This window comes from Staurois parvus, unplaced genomic scaffold (assembly GCF_062004578.1).
Source record: "Staurois parvus isolate SC_StPar_1 unplaced genomic scaffold, SC_StPar_1.0 ptg000237l, whole genome shotgun sequence".
NCBI lineage: Eukaryota > Metazoa > Chordata > Amphibia > Anura > Ranidae > Staurois > Staurois parvus.
In genome coordinates, this window is record NW_028318033.1 from 6,272,417 (window position 1) to 6,297,053 (window position 24,637).

General features: G+C 41.0%; 1 protein-coding gene across 2 annotated transcripts in view; it reads right to left on the reverse strand.

Annotated features, from left to right (window-relative positions):
* Positions 1 to 24,637, reverse strand: part of ZNF106 (zinc finger protein 106) — a 118,653-nt gene that overhangs the window by 35,167 nt on the left and 58,849 nt on the right. For both annotated transcript variants that reach the window (XM_089680260.1, XM_089680261.1), the window contains exons 5-10: positions 21,615 to 23,636; positions 7,842 to 8,388; positions 5,505 to 5,574; positions 2,867 to 3,021; positions 2,216 to 2,276; positions 1,799 to 2,122 (exon numbers count right to left, since the gene is read on the reverse strand). In XM_089680260.1, coding sequence (XP_089536386.1) covers positions 1,799 to 2,122; positions 2,216 to 2,276; positions 2,867 to 3,021; positions 5,505 to 5,574; positions 7,842 to 8,388; positions 21,615 to 23,636 — 3,179 coding nt within the window. The remainder of the gene's footprint in view (positions 1 to 1,798; positions 2,123 to 2,215; positions 2,277 to 2,866; positions 3,022 to 5,504; positions 5,575 to 7,841; positions 8,389 to 21,614; positions 23,637 to 24,637) is intronic.

The following is a 24,637-nucleotide window of genomic DNA, read 5'->3' on the forward strand; positions in this document are numbered from 1 at the left end:
ACTAAAAGTTCTTTCATTACTGTCATTGCCTGTAACACAATCTCTAAATGGGGGAGAGGATCCTGTGGCTCATCAGACTTTTCCCTTGTTCAAAGATTGTGGTACAGGCAGTGTAAACAATAAAAAAGAAATTTCCCAAATGGAGGAGAAAGAAAGGGGAAGGCAACTTTTTTACAACAGCCTAGCCTGAAGCTATTAACCAACACAATGCTGCAAGTTCAGAGACGGGAATAGCACAGGACATTAAGTGAAGATTACTACAGGATCCAGCTGCCTAATAATGTGGAATATACTTCATTAGACATAAGTAATGAGACTAAAGCTGTACAGAAAAAAAAAATAATCAAAAATGTCAGTTTAATTTTTTAGAGCATTTAGAGATAAAACTTAACGTTTCTAAAATATCAGTAAATTGGCAAACCCCACCACTACTATGGAAATAAGATGCATATGCTAAATCGCTAAATAATATTAACAAACATACAAACTTTAATGAAAATAATATTGCAAAGAAATGTATAAATGAATCCCAAAGCTTTTGTTATCAGAGGATAAAGGTTCACTAGTACAAGTACTAGTAAAAGGTATAACAATGACAGAGTCAGCCAAAAAACTTTCTGTGGCTATTCCTGAGGAAGTCATTTTTGATGAAACATGTTGAATGGGAATAATCTGTGATGTCCTCGCATCTAACAGGATAATATTGGTGACCCAATCTCGATGCGTGGAGGTAGCGGTGTCCAGTAAGACACTTGTTTAAACAGTGCTGTATAACACATGGAAATTTGAGTTGTTTTATATTGGTTTTTAATAAAGTTTTAAAAGGTTTTAGGCTAACAAGCCTCTTCTACCTTTTTTTTCCTGAGCTGCTACTGAAAGGAGAGCTTGCAGACTGGAGGAAAAAAAAAAAAAAAAAAGAGTAAAGAGGAAAAGGATCCAGCTAAAAGATGAATTTTGACCAACTTCGAGATAAATATAGAAGAGTAATTGAAAATGGATGAATGCAATGGATTCATCTATGGCTGGTCTAAGTGCAAGTTTTCTTACATCTATGTGTCCTAAGACATGCTTGTGTGCATAGCACCGCAAAATATCTTGCATGATACAGATGTAGTGTAAACTACAAAGCCATCAAGATGTGAGTGAGGAACCGATATGAGAGGGAGATAAAGAGAAACCCTTTCTTTCCTGTCCACATCGCTTGCCCTGTTCACGGTTCAGGCTCAGCCTGTCACAGTGGGCAAACCCTCAAAGGGTCTGGGTGCCATAAGAATGGGCCATGGCCCTGGACCTACAGAGAACCCTGTAGCTAACTACACAAGCTGCACCATGTGCCAAGGTGAGCACCAAACACAGGATTCAGTGCTTGAAGCAAATATTACAGGCCAGTCTCACTTTTAAGTGGGGACAGGGTATGGTTCCCAAGGTGCACTCAAGGGTCACTGGCCTGGAGACACCTAAGGAAACCAGCAGAGTGGGCAGGGTTATACGCAGTCAATGGGTGTGCAGCCAGCAAAGTATTTTTCCAGTGTTCAATCGCTTGAAGGTAGCAGCATATAACACATGGTCTACAAATTAGCCATTTGGTTCAGAGATCGCTGTCAAAAGAGCCCTGTCCCTGTGCCAAAAAAAGAAGAAATGGCAAGATGCCAGATCCAAAATTAACAGATTTTGCAGAGTTATATTTGCAAGTTCAGCAGTGAAGATGGTCTACCTCAATAATAACTTATTTGTGAATTTTTATATATCATACTTTTTATACATTACAAATCTTTTTGTATATTACAAATCAACATACCACTAAGTTCTGCTGGCGCAGTTGCTTGTAACTGTGGAAATGGTGGTGTGGAGCGGTTTTTATCCACTTCCTCAAGTGACACTGGTTCTTGTTTAATAGTTATAGATGAATCAGGCATTGAGGTTTTAGCAGGAGCAGGAAGAATGGCTGCTGGTGTGAGGACTGAAGCTGGTAACAGAGGGCTAGCTGTGGTCTCGGTAGAAAGAGAAGACGGAGTCTCCAACTGGAAAGGAAGCACATTTATGGGGTGGACATCTGGTGCCTGTGGACCTTGAGCTATATTGGATCCTCCCTCATCTGCTTCAATGGCTAAATCAAGGGTTCCTATTCACAAATTTAAAAAAACAGTGAGGAATTATTATGTTTTCATATCAACAGTTAACTTCATACAGTTTACGTTTCACGATAATTCCGTACCTTGGAGTCCCTGAAGAATCTGTATTCTCTGTGTCCTTAAGGTACCCATTTCCACTGTAATCTGTAAAAAGAGGCCAATTTTAAAATACTTATGAAATCAAAAATATTAACAGCTTAAAAAAGAATTACGTTCAGGTGGAAGGCAGCAAATACACCAATGAAATTTTAGCTAGAGCCTTTCCTGTTGTAAAAGAACCACAGGACCGACATCCTGCTACAATGTTTGCGGCATCTCATTCACAGAGATATGGGTCTATTTACAAACCTTCTGTTGGACAAATGTTACAAGCATTCATCCACGCTGTACAAATTTTCATGTATTTAATCTGAAGGAGGAAGAGTTCTGCTAAACCAGGACACAGCAGCACAAGGGGCACATCGAAGGCAAGTAACATCCCTTGTGCTGATTCTTTATGATTATTATTTTTTAAGAAAATGTACGCTTTAATCTATGCTATGAAAATGAGAACATGTAACAAATACAAAGTAAATGTTATCCCAGTTTGGCTGCACAAGCGTAAATACACTTCAAAATTAATGTATCACAGTTTGGAAGAATATATAGAAAAACAATTAATGAAAGCTATAAGGAAAATAAATAACCTACTTGCCAATACGTTTCAATATTATCCACAACAGAAAAAGATTTACCTGCTGTTTCTGCATCATTAAGTGTTGGACTTCCATGTAAGCTGCCTGTAAAGCAGCGCGGGCCTGACTAAGGTTGTTATCAACATCCTGGAGAGAATTGTTTAGTTCTTCTTCCTTCAAAGAGATGTTTAACAGCTGGTCCACTTGGGAGCGCTCTGCAGAAGCATAATAATGGAAGATATATTCTGCATTTAAAATTACTTTGCAGTCGTAAACATTGTATATACACTGTAAGTCGTATACAGCTATACAAAAACAATAAGAAGCACAGAAGCAACATATACACACACCACACCATGGCTAAAAAAGCAAATCATTGGGATGTATGAGCAGATACAGCACCCAAGGCATACAAAATTATATTCAAACCCATGACTGGCTAAACAAACATAATGAGAATGAAGAACTATCTGAAAAAAATAAAATAAAAAAGAAACCAATCAGCAAGATAACATTGCTGTGTCAAAAGTCCGTGCTGTATCAGATTCCTTTATCACCAATCACATTCAAACTTTTAGGTCAAGTTTGAATCGCATTGCTTATTGGGGGATGAGAGAAACTTCTTAGTACAGGTTTTTTGGTCCTCAAAACAGATAGAGTAAACCTTGAAGAAAGCAGCTAGCAGCTAGCCTTATATCCTAGTATGCAATATACAGTCAGGTCCATAAATATTGGGACATCGACACAATTCTAACATTTTTGGCTCTATACACCACCACAATGGATTTGAAATGAAACAAACAAGATGTGCTTTAACTGCAGACTGTCAGCTTTAATTTGAGGGTATTTACATCCAAATCAGGTGAACGGTGTAGGAATTACAACAGTTTGCATATGTGCCTCCCACTTGTTAAGGGACCAAAAGTAATGGGACAATTGGCTTCTCAGCTGTTCCATGGCCAAGTGTGTGTTATTCCCTCATTATCCCAATTACAATGATCAGATAAAAGGTCCAGAGTTCATTTCAAGTGTGCTATTTGCATTTGGAATCTGTTGCTGTCAACTCTCAAGATGAGATCCAAAGAGCTGTCACTATCAGTGAAGCAAGCCATCATTAGGCTGAAAAAAACAAAACAAACCCATCAGAGAGATAGCAAAAACATTAGGCGTGGCCAAAACAACTGTTTGGAACATTCTTAAAAAGAAGGAACGCACCGGTGAGCTCAGCAACACCAAAAGACCCGGAAAAAAAAACCACACAAAACAACTGTGGTTGATGACCGAAGAATTCTTTACCTGGTGAAGAAAACACCCTTCACAACAGTTGGCCAGATCAAGAACACTCTCCAGGAGGTATGTGTGTCAAAGTCAACAATCAAGAGAAGACTTCACCAGAGTGAATACAGAGGGTTCACCACAAGATGTAAACCATTGGTGAGCCTCAAAAACAAAAAGGCCAGATTAGTTTGCCAAACGACATCTAAAAAGCCTTCACAGTTCTGGAACAACATCCTATGGACAGATGAGACCAAGATCGACTTGTACCAGAGTGATGGGAAAGAGAAGAGTATGGAGAAGGAAAGGAACTGCTCATGATCCTAAGCATACCACCTCATCAGTGAAGCATGGTGGTGGTAGTGTCATGGCGTGGGCATGTATGGCTGCCAATGGAACTGGTTCTCTTGTATTTGTTGATGATGTGACTGCTGACAAAGCAGCAGGATGAATTCTGAAGTGTTTTGGGCAATATTATCTGCTCATATTCAGCCACATGCTTCAGAACTCATTGGACGCCACTTCACAGTGCAGATGGACAATGACCCAAAGCATACTGCAAAAGCAACCAAAGAGTTTTTTAAGTGAAAGAAGTGGAATGTTATGCAATGGCCAAGTCAATCTGTTAGTGGTATTATAACAAAGTGGAAGCAACTGGGAACAACAGCAACTCAGCCACCAAGTGATAGGCTACGTAAAATGACATAGCGGGGTCAGCGCATGCTGAAGCGTACAGTGTACAGAAGTCGCCAACTATATGCAAAGTCAATAGCGAAAGGCCTCCAAACCTTGTGTGGCCTTCAGATTAGCACAACAGTGCATAGAGGAATGGAATTGGTTTTCCTGGCCAAGCAGCTGCATCCAAGCCTTACATCACCAAATGCAATGCAAAGCATCGGATGCAGTGGTGTAAACCACGCCACCACTGGACTCTAGAGCAGTGGAGACGTGTTCTCTGGAGTGATGAATCACGCTTCTCTGTCTGTCAATCCGATGGACATGTCTGGGTTTGGCGGTTGCCTTAAGAACGGTACTTGCCTGGCTGCATTGTGCCAAGTGTAAAGCTTGGTGGTGGTGGTGGTGGGGGGGGGGGGGGTTAATCAGGAGTTGGACTTGGACCCTTAGTTCCAGTGAAGGGAACTCTTAAGGCGTCAGCATACCAAGACATTTTGACAATTTCTTGCTCCCAACTTTGTGGGAACAGTCCAGCTCCTTAAGGACTTTAGAACCACTTTAAGACCAATAGATCCAAAGTCATACAACTTGAGCACCCATATGCCTCAAGTTGTATAACTTTGAATCTACTAGTTTTTATATTGGTTCTAAAGTCAGAAGGTTTTGTAGGCCCTAAAAAAACAAAACAAAAGATACTATTATTTATATGAGTGTGAAAAGAGAACAGATTCCTTTTAAGAAAATTTACCTTTTTTCCCTCTAATTTTTCTTCTTTTGGAGTCTCTTTCCAAGTTTGAGGTTTCAGGACAGGAACCATCCTTTTCAAAATACAAAAATGAGAAATATTGTATGCATAACTAAACACTTTATTTTATAAATTAAGTGGGTTTTATAGGCTAAGTCCACCTTTTGCTAGCATCATTACATTCACCACTTGCAACCATATTACACCATAAATATGGGTGTAACATTGTTTAAAGGTAGAGTTAGCCTCTAAGAATAAAAATCACCAATGACAAAGCATATTCACTGCACTGTCTGACCTGGCATTCCTAGCGTACCCTCCTGCACTATGAAATACCGTCACGACAAAATGGTAATCTAAAGAAAGGGGTGGATAAACAAACCATAGCAAAAGCCTGCAAACAACAGTCTATACCCTTCACGGAAATTAATTGCTGCCTTGACTTCTTCCTGGTTAATGAAAAAAACTGTCTAGTATTCTTTCAGACACCCAGGAGAAATTCCTTAAAACATGGACTCCATGGATCCGACACACCCATCCTGCTTTACCAATAGATAGGTTCACTTCATTATAACCTCAAAGGCCCCATATCCCAGATCTGAGCGCTTTTGACATTTGTTTTCCGATCCTTCCTGTTCCCTCCCCCCTTTTTTTTTTTTTTCTGTTTCCACCTTTCTGGCTCACCCGCAGTGATGTCTTACAATCCAAGATGTGTTCCGTACATCTCACAACTATATGCTTGTGCACTTTAAACCTCATAACCCCTTTTATCATTGTTGGCCATTAGGCTATGGGCAAGTAGTCCTTTCCTTTTTCCTATGCTGATTTACTGACACAACATGGTTGATATTTTTGTTCTTTTGACATGTCATTTATAATGTCACCTACTACAGTTATGCTTTGTTTGCGCATGACTGCTTTTGACTGTTACCTTTTATTGTAATATCTCGAGTTTGTATTTTCTAATATTAAAATTATCCCATAAAAATCTATTGAAAGGAAAGGAGGTTGAATGAAGCACTGGCTGGCTGGCATAGTAATATAGCTCACTGACAGGGAAGCACTTATGTTGCAATAATTAATGAACTCTTCAGTACTATTTCAAGAATCAATCATATCAGGATATACAAATATTGAGAGTTCAGCTTTTGACTTCAAGATCACTCTCTTTGGTCCTCCCAAGACCTCCTGCTCTATAGTTCCCTTGTCACCCCCTCCCATGCTCACTTCCAGGACTTCTCCCGAGCCTCTCCCATCCTATAGAACTCACTACCCCAATCTGTCAGACTATCGAACCCTAAAAACTTTTCTCTTCAAAGAAGTCCATACTGCCTCCACCTAACAACTGTACTTGTATTTTCTCCATCAGCTCATCCCCCACAGTTTATTACCTTTTGTATCACTTGACCCTCCCCTTTATAGTGTAAGCTCTAACAAGCAGGGCCCTCTGACTCCTCCTGTATTGAATTGTATTGTAACTATACTGTTTGGCCTCATGTGGTAAAGTGCTCCGCAAACTAGTTGGAGCCATATAAATCATAATAATAAAAGATGAGAGATTTTGATGCTGAGGAGACTAATAACTGTAATCTTACAGTATATTAGTAATGTGAAATGTTTTCTAAGGTAGGGGTAGGCAACCTTTGAGAAGTGGAGATCTACCTGAATGAAAGAAAGCAAACATCACTGGGGTTCGGGTTTAAGAAATTAACTAGCAAGGTCTAACTAAATAAAAAGGAAAACTTAGAAAAAATAGCACTGTAAAATTATAAACTTAGCCTATCTTAGAAGAGGACATTGTCAGTAGGGTAATGGATGGTGTGTGGACGGTGCCAGAAGGGCACGTGGAAGGTGCATGGATGGTGTCAGTAGGGCAGGGGACGGGGTCAGTAGTTTTAGATTTTCCAATGTTATAATTTTGTTTTCCAATTTTATTTATTATTCTTTACAATTTTTTTTAGCAGCCCTGTTGAGGGGCTTTGGTGAAATATCATGGGTCTAAACAGACCCTTGATGTCTCACTTTGGAGACACAGTCCTCACCCTCCTTCTCCGCAACCTCAGCTGCACAGAATTAATGAAATGGAAGAGCTCTGCGCCTTCTTCCAGTTCATTCACAAGCAGTACTTTCATGGTACTGAGCACTCACTGTGTTCATTCAGAAAAGGAAAGGGCCGATACATATGTTCATTGTCCCCTGCCCCTGCTCTCCATCCTTAAACGATCCCCAGCAGCAGCCAGCAGGAGAGCAGAGGACATATTTTCTATAGGTTGTGCAGGCATAAGATATACAAATAAATACATACTAAATAAATAAATACTCTGATAAAAACAATCTTACCCGGTTGGCCCTTCTTTTCTTTCCAACTCCCTGGTTATCATTCTGCTCTGTGCTGGATGCACAACTGTCAGTACCTCCATCCACATGACTGCTAATTGTGGTAACCACATTTACACAAGAACTCTGGAACATGCTCAAGCTGTCTAGGGGGGCACAGGTTTCTTCATGTCCTCTCTGACTTTGTAATGTTTCATACAATCTTGTGTTCGAAACGCCGTAACTGTCTGTAGAAGGTTCGGCAGGAAGACTTCTGGCAGGTGAGGTTAATGTTGAAGCCACCTTTGGTCCAGATGTTGCCGGTGTTGGCTGCCGTATTTGAATGATTGGCTCGTCAGTTGTGTCGGAATTATGGCTATTAAATAAACTGTATACAGAGCCCTTTTCCACAGCTACGCTGCTTTCCGAGAGACTCCTTTTCCTCACTGAGCAAAGTGGATTTGCAGTGATGCCTTCAAAGTGATAGTTTTCAATTCCCAAATCCGACTCCTCATCAAAGTCAAGACCATCTTGTTCACTTTGAACCTGTGCTACCATTTCTATACCAAACCTTAAGGAAAAGGAGGCAAATGAAAGATTAAATTGATAAAGCACCACATTTAGCGGACTTTATACCCAGAGATGTATTAATGCAAGTACATTTCTTCCAGACAAAAGAGCAATTGCTTTCTTCCACTAGATCCGTGACTGCACTACCTACTTCTTTTGAGGATCTCCAACTGTGTTCGGATCTCTCCAAACATACTCTACAGTTCCGACGACAGCTGAATTTGGTTATGAAGGCACTTCAGAATCACAAGATTCCGTACAAATGGTGCCACCCAGCCACCCTCCTGATCAGACATAATTGTTTTGTGCACTCCATCAATTCCCTTCATAAGGGAATGCATCTTTTGCATACTTGGGGAATTATCCTAGATCCTCCCCTGGAGATGACCATCGCCCATGATCTCATACAGAGGCTACCATTTGTACTATGTCAATGTCCCTCAGGCATAAGACTCAAAGTTACTGTTCCAGTAAATTTTACCCTGAAAGATCTGTAGCATCTTAGTTTCTACCAATCGGAGCTTATGCTACGCAGTTTATACAACTATTGTATTGACAAACGGTTATCTGCTTTTCTTCAACTTACCCACTGTCTTTCACACTTAGGTCCTTGCTACTTCCAGTGATTAAAATTTTTTTTTTCCCCTTGGCTTAAAGACCGCGTGTGTAGAACTCAAACTCCTAGTTACCATTGACCAACAGTTACCATCGGCCAACAGTCATTCTGGTACTAAGCACCCTGTGAATCATCCCTTGGTCACCTAATTTGACTCTCTTATCCACAATGCCTCTTTCAATTTTATCTATAAATGCCAGAGGTTTGAACCACCCTGCAAAACAGAACTCCCTATGGAAACTTGCATGATACAAATGCAACATCTTATCCGTACAAGAGACTCATTTCTTCCAATCAGCCCAACCGTATTGCCAAGACAAGAATTTCCCCCATGTTTATAATGCCTGTTTCACTGCTAAAAAAAGAGGGGTTATGATCGCAATCAAGGACTCGGTCTCATTCACACTACATCATCAAGTCACCAATCCTAATGGTCAATTTCTAATTCCAATTTGTACGATTAACAATGTCCCATATACCTTGCTGAATGTATACACTCGAAATAACAAACCCTTTGTCTTCCTCCCAAAAACTCTCCCTCAAGTCAGAAAAGTTCAACAGGGACATATACTCATTTGTGGGGACTGTAACATCAGTCCAGACAGCGTGATGGACTCATCTGCCGCCTCCAAACGCCATAACCCATCACTGCAATCCTTTCTGCAACAATGATCTATTCAACGCGTGGAGGTGGTACTATGCCAGTGAATGTGACTATACAAATTTCTTTTCTCATAATTCTCCAGGATTGATCTTTTTCTTGTTGACAAATGATTATTGCTAAAGTACAGAAGTCCGAGATCCATACCATAACGTGGTCGAACCACGCACCTATCACAATCTTACTTAATCATGCCCCCTCGCAACCGAACACCTTTGTGTGCCAAGCCAATAATTTCTTATTGCAACATCCAGATTATGCAACAAAGCTATCGAATCATCTATCTGAAATTTTTTACTCAAAATGCAAATTCAGTCCCTGACCCCTTTGTGGTATGGAACTCACAAAAAGGATTTATTAGAGGTTTGTTAATACAAATGGGATCTAGGGAAAAACCGCAGGAAGTCACAGCATTTAGATTTCTTATTAAATTCGATTAAAGATATTGTATCCCAGAATAAAACACAGCCCACCCACACTCTTAAAACAAAACTAATTTTGTCGCGTCAGGAACTCAAGATCTTTTTTATTGGACTCCTTTGAACATATGCAACATAAGTTGCAAGCCCCCTTTTACTCCACCTCTAATAAAGCAGGTAAAGCCTTATCTTGGAAAATGAAAGGTCGTAGAATTAAATCAAGAATACCACCTCAAATGAGAAAATCTTTAATCTTCAAAAAATTGCAGACACTTTTAGTTCCTATATAGTTCACTCTACAATATCAATATGGACGAGTCCACACACCAACCCTCTCTAGACTAAATTAAAACTTTTCTAGAAAAAAAAAAATCAAACTCCCTACCTTATCGGAGACACAACTTAACTCTCTTAATGGCCCATTCACCCAACAAGAACTAACCTTTATAATTCTAAATCTTCCAAATGGCAAATCTCTGGGGCCTGATGGCCTAACAGGTGAATACTGTAATTAATTTCTCTCGGTTCTAACCCCTCATTTGTGTTCAATTTACGCCACCGCTGCTTCCTCCTCATTGTTTCCCCCATAAATGCTCCAAGACCTCATAATTACATTACCGAAGCCAGGCAAGGAACCCACCTCTCCGCAAAACTTCTGGCCAATCTCATTATCGAATCTTGATTTGAAAATTTATGCCATACTAATAGCAACTAGATTGAATAATATTCTTCCCCATCTGATACATCGTGACCAATCTGGATTCACAAAATTTTGCCAAACCTCGGACGCAACCAGACAATTGATAAATCTTATATATCACGCCAAAATCTCTTGAATGCCTTCTCTGTTTCTTTCTTTGGATGCATAGAAGGCATTTGACAAAGTACATTGGACCTATCTCCATCAGGTACTACTCAAATTTGGATTTCAGGGCCCTATCCTCAGTGCAATTCTAGCGCTTTGTACTACACCATCAGCTAAAGTATACACTTCAAACATGCTATTGCGTCCCTTTCACATATCTGATGGAACGAGGCAAGGCTGCCCATTATCGCCATTAATCTTTAATCCTCTTATAGAACCTCTAGCAGAACATATTCGTTCTAACCCCTGCATAAAAGGCTTCTCTATCGGTAATAGCACTCACAATATTAGTCTGTTTGCAGACGATGTTATACTTTTCATTTCCGACCCAACTTCTTCCCTGGGTGAAGCATACCGTACTCTACAATGGTTCAGTAGAGTATCGTACTACAAAGTCAATAAGAGCAAATCTGTAATATTGGATCTAGGTCTTAATGATGTCACTAGAAATATATTACAGAATCAGTTCCCATTTGCTTGGGGCAAATCCAGTATATCTTATACTGGATATATCCAGTATATTGTAGGAATACACTTAACTAACTGGGTAGCACAGTGGCTAAACGGTTAGCACTTCGCCTGGCAGTACTAGGGTTGTTGGTTCGAATCCCAGCCACGGCACCACCTGCCTGGAGTTTGCATGTTCTACCTGTGCCTGCGTGGGTTTCCTCCAGGTACTCCGGCTTCCTCCCACATTCCAAAGACATGCTGGTAGGTTAATTAGCTCCTGTCTAAATTGGCCCTAGTATGTGTATGTGAATGTGAGTTCGGGACCTTAGGTTGTACAACCCTTGAGTGTTAGGGACTGATGTGAATGTACAATATACAGTTGTGTTCAAAATAATAGCAGTCAGACATCACTAACCTGATCAATCACTGTTTTCGGTAGAAATTATATTTCTACATGGCAAATAATTTACTAGCAGGTGTAGTAGAGTAATAGAATTCCAACAGACCCAACAGTCATGACATGCATGCTGCTGATTCTGTGTAACTGAATCACTAATTGAAAGGGGCATGTTCAAAATAATAGCAGTGTGGAGTTCTATTAGTGAGGTCATTAATTCTTTGAAAAACAGGTGGCAATTATTGCCCTTATTTAAGGAAGGAAGGCAGCAAATGTTGTACATGCTGGTTACAGTGCATTTCTCTCTGAAACTCAGAGGAAAATGGGTCGTTCCAGACATTGTTCAGAAGAACAGCGTACCTTGATTAAAAAGTTGATTGGAGAGGGGAAAACATATAAAGAAGTGCAGAAAATGATAGGCTGCTCAGCTAAAATGATCGCAAATGCTTTAAAATGGCAACCAAAACCTGAAAGACGTGGAAGAAAGCGAAAAACTACCATTCAAATGGATAGAAGAATAGCCAAAATGGCAAGGACTCAGCCAACAATCAGCTCCAGGAAGATCAAAGAAGGTGTAAAGTTCCCTGTAAGTCCTGTTACAATTAGAAGACGCCTATGTGAAGCCAAGCTATCTGCAAGAAGCCCCCGCAAAGTCCCACTGCTGAAAAAAAGACATGTGCTGAAGAGGTTACAATTTGCCAAAGAGCAAATTGACTGGCCTAAAGAGAAATGGCACAACATTTTGTGGACTGACGATAGTAAGATTGTTCTTTTTGGGTCTATTGGCCGGAGACAGTTTGTCAGACGACCCCCAAACACTGAATTCAACCCACAGTACACTGTGAAGACAGTGAACCATGGTTGCGCAAGCATCATGATATGGGGATGTTTTTCATACTACGGTGTTGGGCCTATTTATCGCATACCAGGGATCATGGATCAGTTTGAATACATCAGAATACTTGAAGAGGTCATGCTGCCTTATGCTGAAGAGGAAATGCCCTTGAAATGGGTGTTCCAACAAGACAACGACCCCAAACACACCAGTAAACGTGCAACATCTTGGTTCCAGACCTACAAGATTGACGTTATGGAGTGGCCAGCCCAATCCCCAGATCTTAATCCAATAGAAAACTTGTGGGGTGACATCAAAAATGCAGTTTCTGAGGCAAAACCAAGAAACAGAGAACTGTGGAATGTAGTCCAATCATCCTGGGCTGGAATACCTGTTCACAGGTGCCAGAAGTTGGTTGACTCCATGCAACACAGATGTACAGCAGTTCTCAGAAACAGTGCTTTTACAACTAAATATTCATTAAGTGATTCAAAGGAAAGCAAAATCTTCAAACATTTTTGTTTATATAGTGAATGTTTGAGTTTGTAAAGAAGAATACAAACACTGCTATTTTTTTGAACAATCTAATATTCACTTTTCTTCAATTTATGTAGAGGAACAACACAAATTTGATATATTTTTCTTCATGTTTTGATTTGGAATAGAATGTGTAGTGTTCCCAATGCATTTGTGTGTATGGAAATAAAAGCTATTAGAAGGATTTTGAGCTTTATTCACTTTTTTCAACACACTGCTATTATTTTGAACACAACTGTATATATAAAGTGCTGGGTAAATTGACGGCGCTATACAAGTACCTGAAATAAAAAAAATAAAAATAAACTAAAACAGTAAAAGGACTATTTTCAGCCAACTACAACTTTCCTGGGACGGCAGGATTGCCGCATTCAGAATGTCCATCCTTCCCCAGTTGCTTTACCTATTTAGAGCCCTCCCTATTCCTATCCCTCGATCGCACTGTAAATCTTTACAAACTTCCTTGAATAAGTACATATGGCAGTGAAAGAAACCTCGTTGTGCTCATGCAACACTTACAAAACACAGATCAGTGGGAGGTTCTGGCTATATTAACTTCAGCGACTACTACTCAGCAACTATACCCTCACAATTGAAAGTCTGGTTTAATGCCTCATCCACTACTACATTCTGGAGACAAATAGAATACACCTATTAATATTATACAGTATTTATAAAGCGCCAACAGTTCACTCAGCACTGTACATTACAAAGGGAGACAATACATGAGACAGTACAATAACAATACAATGCGATACACGAGGGGTTAGAGGGCCCTGCTCCTTGGAGCTTAAAATCTAGGGAGGGAGGGGATAGTGGTACAGGAGGAAGAGCTGTGGGGGATGGACTGGTAGGAAGAGTGGAGGAGATTGAGGAATTAGCAGGGGGCGGAGTAGGCTTCCCTGAAGAGGTGTGTTTTCAGGGTGCGCCTACAGGAGAGGAGAGTAGGTGATAGTCGGATGGATTGGGGTAGGGAGTTCCAGAAGATGGGTGATGCCCTGGAGAAGTCCTGGAGGTGGGCATGGGAGGAGGAGACCAGGGAACTAGAGAGAAGGAGGTCTTGTGAGGAGCAGAGAGTGTGTTTTGGGTGGTATTTGGATATTAGGTCGGTGATGTAGTTTGGGGCAGTATTATGGACAGCTTTGTACGTCAGTGTTAGCATTTTGAATTTGATCCGTTGGGCAATCGGAAGCCAGTGGAGGGATTGGCAGAGGGGGGTGGCGGAAACGGAGCGGTTGGTAAGGTGGATGAGTCTGGCTGCCGTATTCAGGATCGACTGAAGTGGGGATAGCCTGTGGTGAGGCAGGCCAGTGAGGAGGGAGTTGCAGTGATCGAGTTGTGCTATGATGAGGGAGTGGATGAGCTGCTTAGTGGTTTCTGGGGTTAGGAATGGGCGTATTTTGGCGATGTTGCGGAGGTGGAGTCTGCATGAGTTTGTTAGCGATTGGACTTGGGGCTGGAAGGATAGATTGGAGTCAAGAATGACACCAAGTATTCTGGCTTGCGGGGTGGGCCTGATGGTGGTATTGTTGGACGTGATGGAGAAGTCAGTAGGGGGGGGTGCACGGGCTGGGGGGGAAAACTAGGAGCTCGGTTTTGGAGAGGTTCAGTTTAAGGAAGTAGAGCGACATCCAATCTGATATGTCGTTCAGTAAGCTTGTGATTCGGGCAGAGACTGAGGGGGGAGGCGAGGGGTCAAGAGATAGATTTGCGTGTCGTTGGCATAGAGGTGGTAGTTGAAGCTGTGAGAGTGTATCAGTTGGCCAAGGAAGGAGTAGTAGATGGAGAAGAGAAGGGGCCGGAGGACAGAGCCTTGAGGGACCCCAACAGAGAGGGGGAGTGAGGGGGAGGTGGCAGCGTTATAAGTAACGCTGAAGGAGCGTTGTAATAGGTAGGACGAGAGCCAGGAGAGAGCGGAGTCTCTGAGGCCAAGGGAGTGTAGTTTTTTCAGGAGGAGGGGGTGGTCGACTGTGTCGAAAGCCGCTAAGAGGTCGAGGAGTAGGAGCACTGAATAGTGGCAATTATCTTTGGCGGTTAGCAGGTCATTGGAGAGATTGAGTAGGGCAGTTTTGGTGGAGTGTAGGGGACAGAAGCCGGACTGTAGGGGGTCGAGGAGGTTGTTGTCATTGAGGTGGGAGCTTAGGCGATTGTAGACTAAGCGCTCAACGAGTTTGGATGTAAATGGCAGCAGGGAGATGGATCTAAGGTTGTTCGGGTCAGTGGGGTCCAGGAAGGGCTTTTTAAGTATGGGAGTGATGTGCGCGTGCTTCAGAGGGGTGGGGAATGCGCCAGAAGAGAGGGAGAGATTAAAGATGTGGGTGAGGGAGCGTAGGATGGAGGAGGAGGGAGGTTGTTGCAGTTGTGAGGGGATAGGGTCCAGGGGGCAGGTGGTGAGGCGGGCTTCAAAGAAGACCTTGGTGACCTTCTCAGTGGTAGTAGGGTCAAAGGAGTGGAGTGTTAAGGGGGCTTCAGTGTGAGGGATATTAGGTGTGGTGGAGGTATGAACAGTGGTGAGGCCGAGGGAGAGGGGTGATGAGGGGGTTGCTGTGTGAGAATAGATAGGTGGGGAAGAAGTTTGAGCAGCGGCGATGTCCCTGCGAATTGTGTCAATCTTGTTTTCGAAGTGATTGTCAATCTCGAAGGCGGTGAGTGAGGTGCTGGGTGGAGGTGGGGGCGGAGAGAGTAGAGAGTTGAAGGTAGAGAAGAGCAAGCGAGGATTGGAGGAGAGGGTATTGATGAGGGTCAGGAAGTAGGCTTGTTTGGCAGCATGGAGGGAGGAGGTGTAGGTGTGGAAGGCAGATTTCCACACCTACATACAAAGGATGCAACCTGTGTGCATGGATATTGGGAATACCCCTAGGAATTCTGCCTTCAACTACTCTCCCTCCAACTATTTTATCAACAATCTCTGCATGGAAGGCTCTAATCTGTACTCCTTGTTCTCCAACACAAGTAGTTACGCCCAATCTCCCCTTGCACATTTTAATATATCTTACCCAAGATATTCTCAGCATTCGAGGCATAGCATATATTTATGATTTTTTTAATGGCTCCTCTATTAAGTTATTCACGTCCCTTCAGCGAGAATTTCAATTATCTCCCCAATTACTTTTCACATACCTTAGGATATCTCATTGCCTATCTAAACAATCCTACCACTTTTACATACTCCCAAAACCCATGTGGAACTACTTATTTCGCTCTTCAATTGAAATCAAAGGTATCACACTTTTCTACAATATTTTAAACCAAAATATATCATTTACTAAGTCCAAACCACTTCTCCAACCGGAGGATAATCTTGCCACTGCTTGCACTGAGCAACAATGGATTCATGTATTACAATCGATTTACTGATCCACTTGCTGTTCGGCACTTTGGGAATTAACACAAAAATTCTCCCTCAGATGGTATTTTACTCCCACCAGAGTAGCAGGTTTCAATAATCAAACCTCCCTTCTATGTTGGAGGAACTGTGGGAACCCTGGGGACATTATTCACATCTTTTGGCATTCCCCGCTTCTAAATAACTTCTGGTCTCCAATTTTCCAAATTATATCTGCTGTTTCACAGTCTTCTGTTCCCTCTAATCCAGATCTAGCACTACTGAATTTAAATACTGAAACTATTATCCCCCCATGCCAGACACTCTATCACCCACATCCTAATGGCAGCCAGATTGAGCATCACCAGATCCTGGAAAAATTCTCACCCGGCCACTGCGCTTGATGCTCTCATATTAGCTCACAACTATTGCTCTTACGAGCTTAGTCTACAATCGCCTAAGCTCCCACCTCAAAGATCAATATAAAAAAGTATTTGCCCTTACTTTTGTAGAATGCTCTTTCACCGCTTTCTTTAAGCTCCAACACTTCGAATTTATATGCTAACTTGTCACTAGAATCTTTATATTTGTTTCTCTCAGTTTTAATTATTCTTATATTGTTACTAATTGTAGATTATTTCTCTACTACACATTGGATTATCTTGTACTTATACGCAAAAATTCCAATAAAAATTGACAAATAAATTAAAACTATTTTAGATGACGAAAACAATTCAGATGACTAAAATTGCATTTTACTCAAAAAACTAAAATATGACTAAAACTAAAAAGGCACTTAAGGCAAAACACTGACGAAAACTAAATCGAAATTTGAGAATAAGTAGTATTTAATGTTAGTAATATATTCAGGTAATATGTGCAATGGCATTAGAGTCAATAGAGTTTAGTTTTTTGGGGGTTTTTTTATTTTAAAATTGCACTTCTGTTTGTCAAAAAGCAATATTTTTGTTTATGAAATCTAGTTTGATTTATATAGACGTTATACAGGTGAAACTCAAAAAATTTGAATATCGTGCAAAAGTTCATTTATTTCAGTAATGCAACTTAAAAAGGTAAAACTAATATATGAGATAGACTCATTACATGCAAAGCAAGATAGTTCAAGCCATGATTTGTCATCATTGTGATGACTATGGCTTACAGCTCATGAAAACCCCAAAACCACAATCTCAGAAAATTAGAATATTGTGAAAAGGTGCAATATTCTAGGCTCAAAGTGTCCCACTCTATTCAGCTAATTAAGCCATAACACCTGCAAAGGGTTCCTGAGCCTTTAAATGGTCTCTCAGTCTGGTTCAGTAGGAATCACAATCATGGGAAAGACTGCTGACCTGACAGTTGTGCAGAAAACCATCATTGACACCCTCCATAAGGAGGGAAAGCCTCAAAAGCTAATTGCAAAAGAAGTTGGATGTTCCCAAAGTGCTGTATCAAAGCACATTAATAGAAAGGTATGTGGAAGGGAAAAGTGTGGAAGAAAAAGGTACACAAGCAGCAGGGATGACCGCAGCCTGGAGAGGATTGTCAGGAAAAGGCCATTCAAAAGTGTTGGAGACTTTCACAAGGAGTGGACTGAGGCTGGAGTCAGTGCATCAAGAGCCACCACACACAGACGGATCCTGGACATGGGCTTCAAATGTCATATTCTTCTTGTCAAGCCGCTCCTGAACAACAATGTCAGAAGCGTCTTACCTGGGCTAAAGAAAAACAGACCTGGTCTGTTGCTCAGTGATCCAAAGTCCTCTTTTCTGATGAGAGCAACTTTTGCATCTCATTTGGAAACCAAGGACCCAGAATATGGAGGAAGAATGGAGAGGCACACACTGCAAGATGCTTGAAGTCCAGTGTGAAGTTTCCACAGTCTGTGTTGATTTGGGGAGCCATGTCATCTGCTGGTGTTGGTCCACTGTGCTTCATTAAGTCCAGGGTCAACATAGCCATCTTCCAGGAGATTGCCAAAAGCACCAAAACCTGGTTCAATGACCGTGGGATTACTGTGCATGATTGGCCAGCAAACTCGCCTGACCTGAACCCCATAGAGAATCTATGGGACATTGCCAAGAGAAAGATGAGAGACCGAACAATGCAGAAGAGATTAAGGCTGCTATTGAAGCATCCTGGTCTTCCATAACACCTCAGCAGTGCCACAGGCTGATAGCGTCCATGCCACGCCGCATTGAAGCAGTAATTGCTGCAAAAGGGGCCCAAACCAAGTGCTGAGTACATATGCATGCTTATACTTTTCAGAGGTACAATATTGTTCTATGTACAATCCTTGTTTTATTGATTGCATGTAATATTCTAATTTTCTGAGATTGTGGATTTGGGGTTTTCATGAGCTGTAAGCTATAATCATCACAATTATGACAAATCACGGCTTGAACTATCTTGCTTTGCATGTAAGGAGTCTATCTCATATATTAGTTTCACCTTTTAAGTTGCATTACTGAAATAAATGGACTTTTGCACGATGTTCTAATTTTCCAAGTTTCACCTGTATATCACAACAGCTAAATCTGTGTCTGTAGTGCATGTTCAAACTTTAAGACCATAAATAATAACACATTATTAGATTTTTACTCCAGGAGTATATAATGAGTTTGAAAATTCAAATCAAATACTTAAATATTGCATTACAATTTAACTAAACCCATTTGGTTTTAGTCGACTAAAACAAATCAGATGACTAAAATACGACTAAAACTAAATTGGTATTTAAGTCAAAAGACTATGACTAAAATTAAATCGAAATTTGACATCAAAATTAACACCACTGCTCACTGCCTGTCAAATGCTCTCTGAAGAACGACCTGAATGCAGATCACTCTTCAGACAGCAAAGCAAGTGTAAACAAAGCCTTAGAGAATATTTGTTATGGGATTCAGAGAGGATTCATGACATAAGACAACCAAACTTTCAGAAGAAAGACGAGACAGCTGTGTTTTTCACAATTTTGAATTTGCCACCTGTCTCATTGGCTCTAAGCCCTGTTCTAATTATTCAATGGCCATAAGAAGATCTGGAATTTAGTAGCTGATTGACAAGGATTGCTTTGCATAGAAAGAAGAGCATGATATCAGTGTTATTACTTCAAAAACATTTAAGGCTAGGTCAGGTCAAATTTATGAGTTGCCTAAAGTGCATATCGAGGCATTCCCCAGGTTGTATTTCTTTAAAAATACCCCGCAACTACAGAAAAAAACCTGCTGATCTGCCAGGAATCCAGTGTGCTCCTAATTTCCAGACTAAATGGACAAAAGAGTACCCCTATTGCAATAAAATCTCAGAGTGGTCAGCCCTGTCTAGTTCTCCCCTTTCGGTATAGCAATGACAGAATCAACTCAAAAAGGAAGGCGGGAGCTCAATTGCTAGGAAAGTTTTGCTTTAGGTTGTGACTCTAGTATAGAGTTTCTCAGCCAGGGTTCAGTGGAACCCTAGGGTTCTGCGACATGTCCCCAGGGGTTCCAAGGCAATCTATCCTGTCAGTCGGAGAAAGCTGACAGGTAAATTGCATCCTCTCTGCTGACACACGCAGAGATAGGCCGGGAAGTGGCTGCGATACTATTGGCCGTGGCGCACTATTCCCCCGCTGGCCCCTCTTCCTCTCCTGTCCAACCCAGGTGCTTGTATGAGACATCATCTGGAATGGACAGGAGGGGAAGGGGGGGGCTAGAGGAGACGAGTGCACCCCTAGAGGCCTAAGAACTGCCGCCTCTGCATAAGAAGGAAGCCGGTACAGCAGTGCGCCCAACTGTGTCTCCAACACTGTGCACTGCAGTCTGTCCCATGTAGTGTGCCCTGCGGTCTGTCCCATGTAGTGTGCCCCATGTAATGTGCCCTGCGGTCTGTCCCATGTAGTGTGCCCCATGTAATTGGCCTAGCTGTGTGCCCCCACAACATGCCCTGCCCTTATGTAATGCACCCTGCTCCCATGTAATAGGCCCTGCTCCCATGTAATAGGCCCTGCTCCCAAGTAGTGTACCCTCCGACCCCCATTGTACTGTGCCAAGAAATAAGGGTGCAGTTTTCACCGATACAAAAAGGCATAGTAAGCAATAAAATCAGCAAAATAAAAACATATATCAGAAGTTCTGACCCTTTCCTTTTTATACTAAAATGTGTTTTTTCCTCTGTGTCCCCCTCACTTTGCATCTTGACAGGAAATTAGATAAAACCACCCTAAAAAGGGACACATACAGCAATATTAAACCCCAAAATGGAAGCAGAGTATTAGTGGCCTTACGTCTCTCTACTGATTAAACATTCAGAGGGTTCAAAGCAGTATTGAACCCAAAAACAAAAAAGTAATATATTGCAGTCTATCAATCTTTAGATGTGGTGGCTGCATTAGTTTTCTTTTAGGCTTTGTCCCTGTTTTTTTTACCTGATGATCTGGCCAGTAACAAGCACACCCTCTGTATTAGCGTGCCCTCATTGCGGATGAAGGAGCATTGTCAGTCGGAGGGGGGGGGGGGAATGGGTGTTTGGGGAAAAGTTGGATGGATTAGCAGAATGAAATACACTTACAAAAATTGCAGCCAAATTCCAGCTCATACTTTATATTCCGTTACAGCAAACATTTTTTTTTTTACTTTTAGGATTTACTTAAAGGTTTTACATGAATAAATAAAACTTGATCATTGTAAGCACCCCTGTCAGTGGCAAATAGAGAGTCTCATCCATATATACTGATACATCTGCAAGAGAGCTTGTTCTTTTGAAAAACAGCAGACATACTGGCTGGATCACCAGATAAAAATAGAAGAAAGCAAGCTTAAAAATAAAATTGATGTAGACATCAAATCTAAGAATTGGTAAGCTGCAATATAATAAATGTTTGCTTTTGGGTTTAATACTGCTTTAATGTGTTCTTAAAAAAATCAATGGAGGGCTGTTTTTTCCTATCAGATTCAAATCTCTATGATCTGTTTCAAAGTCTATAATCTTATAGTATGACTTGCCATTACATGCCCCCTTTATAGAAATAAAGACCTGACCTGACAGACTTTACTTAAAACTAAATAAAATGGTTATGCTTTAAGGGAATTACAGCCTATGAAAAGCTTTTATTCTATCCAAATACAACTTAATAAAGACAAACCTTGGCAAACCTTTGCCTTGCTCTTGCCTCTTCTTTGTCACTTGTTGCATGACCTGCTCCCAGTTTATATTCCTTCTTGATACGTTCAGAATCTGACGAAGGGTTGGTTTCAGTCCTGAATCCTTGTCACCATCGTTCTTACGATGACCACTTTTGTTCCTAATGCGACGTGCGCTGTTGAGGTTTGGCTCTGGAAGATGAGTTCCAGGTTTGCTTCTCGAACTAATATGCCTAGTAAGATCTCTCTGGAGGGAAACAGGAAGTCCAAGCTTGCTCAATTCTGGTATTATTGGATTAGAAGAATGGGCAGCACTTTTCTGAAGTTCAAGATCAGAAACATTTTCAAAATTTTCACAGTCATTAAAGTCTTGAGATTGAAGAGAATTTCTATTTTCTCCACTATCATGAGACTCACTGGTCACTGAACATTTCTCAGTAGATTTTGCAATATATAGACCAGAATTGTCCGAACTGGTGGTGATTTGTTCCAAAGATTTTGTGCTATCATCTGCCTTGGGAGAGACATTTTTATCTGAACTATCACTAAGCAACTCCACCACAGGTCCTCTTTTAGGTGTATTACTGAACAAATCATCATCGCTAGCATCTTCTAAGATCTCATCAGAGGAAACGCCATTCTGAAAAGGGTCATTCTTTGCCTCAGTTCGGTCAGTCTCAGGATCACTAGGTGGCCTACTCAAAAACTGGTTGTCACAGCTCGCACTGGCCTGACTATTACGCAGCATCTGTTTTGCTTTGTACAACACCTCACGAAGGGTTTCCACTGGCTCTTTTTTCCTACTCTCTTGTGCCTCCTCGCTGTTCTTTGTGGTCTTAGCTGCATTGCGATATTTGGAAATACTATTGGATCTAATTGTTTCTAAATTGAGAGCATTTAGCCGATTTTGTCTCTCGCCAAAAAGTGAAAACGACAATTTTACACCTTTTAACGGATTCTTTTGCTCTTTTCTCAAAGTTAAAGCTTTATTATCTGGGATGTTGCGAAGTGGGGATTTTAAAGAAGGCATACGAGAGCTCCAAAGCTCTGTGAAGTCACTTTTCTTGCCATTAGACTGCTCGGCTTGCATATCTTCTGCCACCTTCAGTTTGGCCAAATTTTCATTTTGGTCTGCTTGTAGTTCTTCACTATTTGTCTCCTCTGAGCAAGGTGCTATATTTTTGTCAGCAACTGGTGGAATGTTTTGATCTGAGGCCTTCTGTGATGGATATGGAGACCACCTGTGCTGTTTGTCTTTTGTAAGGCTGTTTTTCTCAGAGGAAGGTGTTGGTTTTGTTTTGGATGACGAATCTGAGCCGTCAGATGTTCTGAAGTCTATGAAGTTTTCTGTGTGGTTATCGTTACTAAAATCATCTGTCTTGTGCAAAATGTTTTTATCTAAATTTGCGCAAACAGTTGTGCTGCTGGTAACTTTTTCAGCATTTTTCCACTTGAATCTTTCTTTGCAAAAATTATTTAATGTGTTACTTTTCATTGGCCACCCAGAATCCTGGTCTAGAGCAGTAGCACAGTGTCTTTGTGGCCAATTTTTCCTTTGTGGAAAAGTTTCAACATTGCCACCGAAGTTCCACTGGGTGTTATTGTTAGAATAAGGTTGCAAGTTTCCACCATAGTTTCTAGAATGCTGGTTAGGAAAATTTCCGATTCCCTGTGGTTGCCAGTGAAAACCTCTGCCTGTGCCTCTTTGGTGCCAACTAGTTGCCCCCCCTGCGTTTAAATGCCATGAGTCTTCTACTCTGACATGGACCAACTGTCGAGTGGTCTGACTGCTCATGTGCCATCCAGCTCGCCCCCTTGGACCAGGGAGATGCCGATTAGAATTGAGGCCTAATGTAGAATGCATTAAATTCTGTCTAGGATTGCTGAAGTTCTCCTTTTGCAATTGCCAACTCCTTTCTGGCAAATCTCGCTGCCAGTCTTGCTGATTTATACCTGGATGTGGTATGCGTTCATCTCTTCTCCGAAATTCTTGCTCTTTGGGAATACTGCAGGTATCATCTTGCCTAACACAAAACAAAACAACAATGAAAATAATTGACCATTTCTGTGCTAAACTAAATTTCTGATGTCATTAAATCAAACCCCAATTCCAAAACATTTGTGCACAATCTACACAAAACAGGTTGCAATGATTTGCATACCTCATAAACCCACATTTTATTCGCAATAGAAAACAAACCAAATGTTTAAACTGACGTATGTACCATTTTAAGAAAAAAATAAGGTCATTTTGAAATTGAAGGCAGCAAAAAAGTTAGAACAGGGCCATGATGGAGGAGTTTTTAGTAGGGAAGAACAAAGCCTGATGGAAAAAAGAAAGATTAGTTCCCTGTTAAGTTCTCTTTACTCTTGATCACCAGTGCATGGCAGTGGGCAAATCCATAGATGCAATTCAATACAAATCGGCTTTAAAATCTGCCCACTACCGTGTGCTGCCAATCGAACATAAGCCGGACCTGTTGGGGAACTAGCCATACAGTTCCCCATCTTCCAACTTCAGCTCCATTTATCCAGTGACCTCACCAGTAACCTATATAACAAAAAGACAGCACACACCCACTAAACCCCAAACCAAAAACTCAATCAAGTCACTTAGCAATCCTTCCACTGAAGTACATGAAAATAGATATAAAATAATACAGCAAATTTGATTTAAATGAATAAACACATCAATAATATCAATACAACCCAAAGTCCAAATAAAATCCAAAATAAAGTCCAAAAAACACACTTGCAGGTGATTTCATAATAATTCAGATCGTGAAATGTTCAAACTCCAACAATTTAATGAATAAACCCACTGCACACAATGTAGTAAAAGTGCATAATTACCCTAAGATAGATAAAACCAGCATAGGATCCATAGTAAGGATGGGATTGCCTCCAAACAATATATAAATCATCTTCTCCAGACACCTCCCATAGACCTCATAAACAGACCAGGGGTCAGTGTTTGTATAAAATACACACAGATTTTATTGTAGCAACTTACATTAAAAAACGA